This window comes from Populus euphratica, unplaced genomic scaffold, assembly GCF_000495115.2.
Source record: "Populus euphratica unplaced genomic scaffold, PopEup_1.0 scaffold1771.1, whole genome shotgun sequence".
In the NCBI taxonomy this organism is placed as follows: Eukaryota; Viridiplantae; Streptophyta; class Magnoliopsida; order Malpighiales; family Salicaceae; genus Populus; species Populus euphratica.
In genome coordinates, this window is record NW_011501593.1 from 18,525 (window position 1) to 22,370 (window position 3,846).

The 3,846-nt window shown below is 27.7% G+C and overlaps 1 protein-coding gene across 1 annotated transcript; it reads right to left on the minus strand.

The window, feature by feature from the left end:
- Positions 1-1,275: 1,275 nt before the first annotated feature.
- On the minus strand, positions 1,276-2,338 carry LOC105118134 (uncharacterized). The gene has a single exon (XM_011016007.1). It carries the CDS (start codon positions 2,110-2,112, stop codon positions 1,402-1,404), a length of 711 nt encoding a protein of 236 aa, XP_011014309.1. The 5' UTR covers positions 2,113-2,338; the 3' UTR covers positions 1,276-1,401.
- Between the last annotated feature and the right edge of the window lie 1,508 nt (positions 2,339-3,846).

Genomic DNA, 3,846 nt, shown 5'->3' on the forward strand with positions numbered 1-3,846 from the left:
ATTTCCATATTGAATTTTATAATTTGTATTTGAAATTAAACTTAATAATTTTTTTATTATCTAAGTATGGAATCTTACAATATCAAGAAAATATTTTGAAGTGTGGTTAATGTTCAGTTATAAAATAAATCTTAATTTTATTAATTTAAAACAGTTTCTAAAATAAAAGTAGTGATGAAATTGAACGAGTTGTTATAGAATATTTGGCACATGTATTATACATGCTAATAAGTAAGGAGTGTTGTCACTCTATGAAGGAGCATGGGACGTCTTTGATCTCTAAAAAAGTTATTTTATTATGTATTTTAAGTCATTTAAATGATAAAATGATGCACGATAAAAGATAAGTTGTGGTATTTCATTGATATCCCCTACTTTTCATTTTTTTCTCTCTTTCTTAGTCTTGTGTTCCATGCATTGCTTAGTTAATCTGGCTCTTATATTAATTTTTATTTTTATTTTTTTATTATGATATATAATTTTTGTGTTTTGTTTCTTAATTTCATTCTTTAACATTGAGTTATTCTTTAAAAGTTTTTTGATTTACTTTCTATGAGAATGATCCTAGTTTTATGATTGAAGTCACGAGTTTGAAGAGTTATTTAGTTTAACTTAGGTTATTTTTTATTATTTTTTTAATGTTTTTTAAAATCTTAGCTTTTAATATGTTAGTGGTTGGAAATTGAGATTTGTGAATTTTTTTAGATATGATTTCTATTAAATTATTTTAATCTCATAATTTTATTCTCATAACATAAATTGCAAGTTTAGTTGATTAAATTAAGTTTTGGAATATCTTTTTATTTGATTTCTATTAAGTTATTTTAGTTTTATGGAGGTCATGCGTTTATCAAGTTTTGAGTAGACTTGTGATTTTTTTTATTTTTTTATGATTTATTTTTTAATTTATGTATAGATTTGTTGAGAGTTAGATTTTGTAATTGTTTTTAAATTATTTTATAAATATTTTTTAGTTGGATTTTATGGAAAAAAAACATGTTAGGAAAGCTTTTTCACATTTTTTTTAATGTTTTTTAAAAATGTTTTAAATTTTTCCGAAAAATATATGACCAAAGCGGCAAGCATCTAGGTGGAACCAAGTCACCAACTATCGTCTCTGCTTGTCTTCCCTGCCTCGTCATCAATGGAAGAAAGTGCAGTAACATCCAAGTTATGTCCAGCCTCCCCTGTGATCTTGCCACGTCATATCGTTTTGCTGCTTTAGTAGCTTGATGCTAACGTGGCAAGATCAGAAGCATTTGTTGAGTCAAAATAAAATACATAAATAAAAGAGGGCTACTGTTTTTCCAAAACAACGTACATACAAATACCATTTTATAATAATTACTCCGGCGACCCGCTAACCAGCCGGTCACATTTTCACCGCTTCCTTTCTCCTAACTATGAAGTATGAATTTCTATGCTAACAAACGACATCGTCGTATTCTCACCAGAATCACCTAAGACGACGACATTGACTTCATTTTCAGTCCCTGAATTCTTGCGTGATAGATTTCCATCACGAGGAGGAGAGGGTGAAGGAGTATAATAATACTGAGGAGATGCACACGGTGTCCAAAACGGCGTCGCTACATCATCAACCTCAACCTCAACAACCACATCATTAGCAACTGCTCCTTCAAAACAAAAATCACTACTACTCTTTTTCCTCTTCTTGCTTTTAACAAGCTCGTTCTCTATCGACGAGTCGTCGTTCTCAGTTACCTCCATCTCCTCTTCCTTAATAGTAAACAAAACTCTCGATGGTCCGTACATCCCTTGCAACTTCAACATCTCCTCCACCAACGCATCTGCACCATCTGCTGGAACTGGCGGAGCCACCGCGGAGGCTTCCTGTGGTGTTGTAGAGTCAGGTTCGATGCGAGTAGTTTGGTTTTTCCAGCAGAAGAAGTAGAGAAGCTCTTTAGACGGCTTCGTGTAGAGTGAATCGCTATTACTACTGAATTCCCCGTCAGCAACAGAACCTGTAACACTCCGTCGGAGGAATCTTCTTCGGCGCCAGAGAACGTAAAGGATCTCGAAGACCAGAGCAAGAAGACAGACCGAGAAGACAACTGTAAGCACTGTTCCTAGATTGTTTAGAGCTTTCATAGCTAACAGCGAAGACCGGAAAACACAGCAACGATAGTAGTACTACATTAGATACGATAATAAATTTATTTTCTTTAATGGCTAAGTTTCAACGGTTATAGCCGGTGAGTGTAGGGGATCAAGATAGAGACGAGGGGTGAGAAGGAGTTGGTATTACAAGTTGCCGGTGTTAGGAGAGTTTTGGTGTAATTTCGTGGAAACATAAGTGAGAGGGACTGAATTTGGGGAGAGTTAACGATGACGGTGATTGATGAGGCGGATTTGCCTTATCGTAAGCCAATTTAACTTTTGGAAGTTATTTTAAAAAAATAGATTATTTTTTTTATATTATTATTGTAGTGAAAAATAAATTAAAAATGTTTTTTATATTTTAATATTCTCAATAAAAATAATAAATTTAAAAGTATTTTGTTTTTTAGTCTTAAAAATTTTATGAAATAAATTTAGAATTAGAATTTATATAAATATTACTTGAATATTACTTGAATATAATATATTCATTTAAAATTTGAATAATTACTTTAAAATTGATTTATCACAATCATTCAAGTTCAGTTTCTAAGTACAATCACAATTCAGAAGTCGTTGAAGTTTAATTTTTAAGAACAATTTATATACATTATTAATAAAAAAATTAATTTTTTTTAAAAAAGAAATTGTTATGATTTTAAATGCTCATTTATTTTTCTTCATGTTTTTCAGTTGTTTTTGTAACTTACATAGTTTCTAAACCATTATATGTTGTATAAAAAACAAGAATTATAACATTCTATTATAGAAAAACCTGAAAATCTAATAAATAATAAAATATCATTTTTTTCCTGAATAATATCACATTTATTACTTCAGGATAATTTTAAAAAGTTATTCAAAAAAGTTCAAATTTGATTTTTCTTAGTCTAGAATTATGATTCCCTATATAAATTATATTTTAGTTCTTAATTTTTAAAATTTATTTACAATCAAGTCTCATTTAATTAATTATCTTCTTTTAATTTATGATCAATGATTCTTACGTGTGTGGTGCTTTATGGTTCCTAATAAGTTTACTAAAATATAAATCATAATCTTAAATACAATATGATTAAATAAATTTAAAAATAATTTATTATCAATTTAACAATTGATTAATTTATACTCGAAGATCAATACAATATCTAGTAACTTATTATAATCCCTTAAATATTAAGAAAGTTATAATTGATTTGACTTAACTTTTTGATGTTTTGTTTTTTAGTCTAATTATTATTCTTTAATTAATAATATTCTTATTTAGATATTATAGCATGAAATGTGTACATTTTGTCAAATCATGTTTGTTCTTAACATCATATTCATTGATTATTTCAATAATATTTAAAATTATTTTTAAATTTCATTCTATTTTGCACAAAAAATTATAATTAATACTATTTATAAACAAATAAAATATTTTTAAAAATTTATCTAGGATAATGAATCTTCTCTTAATTATTGAAATACATTCATATAATTTATATTATACTTAATATTTGTCCATTTATTACCCTTGATTCTCATGAACATTTTTATAAATCACTTATATGATTATCACGTGAGCATTTCTATGTGCACAAATGATTTCTCAAAATAAGATTCTCATGAGAATCGATTCAGTGTACATGTTATCAAATAAAAATACACATACTAGTTTTAGGTATTCCTCGTACCTCAATTTACAAAGACAATTACTTTCTTTTATAGAAAAAAAATTAT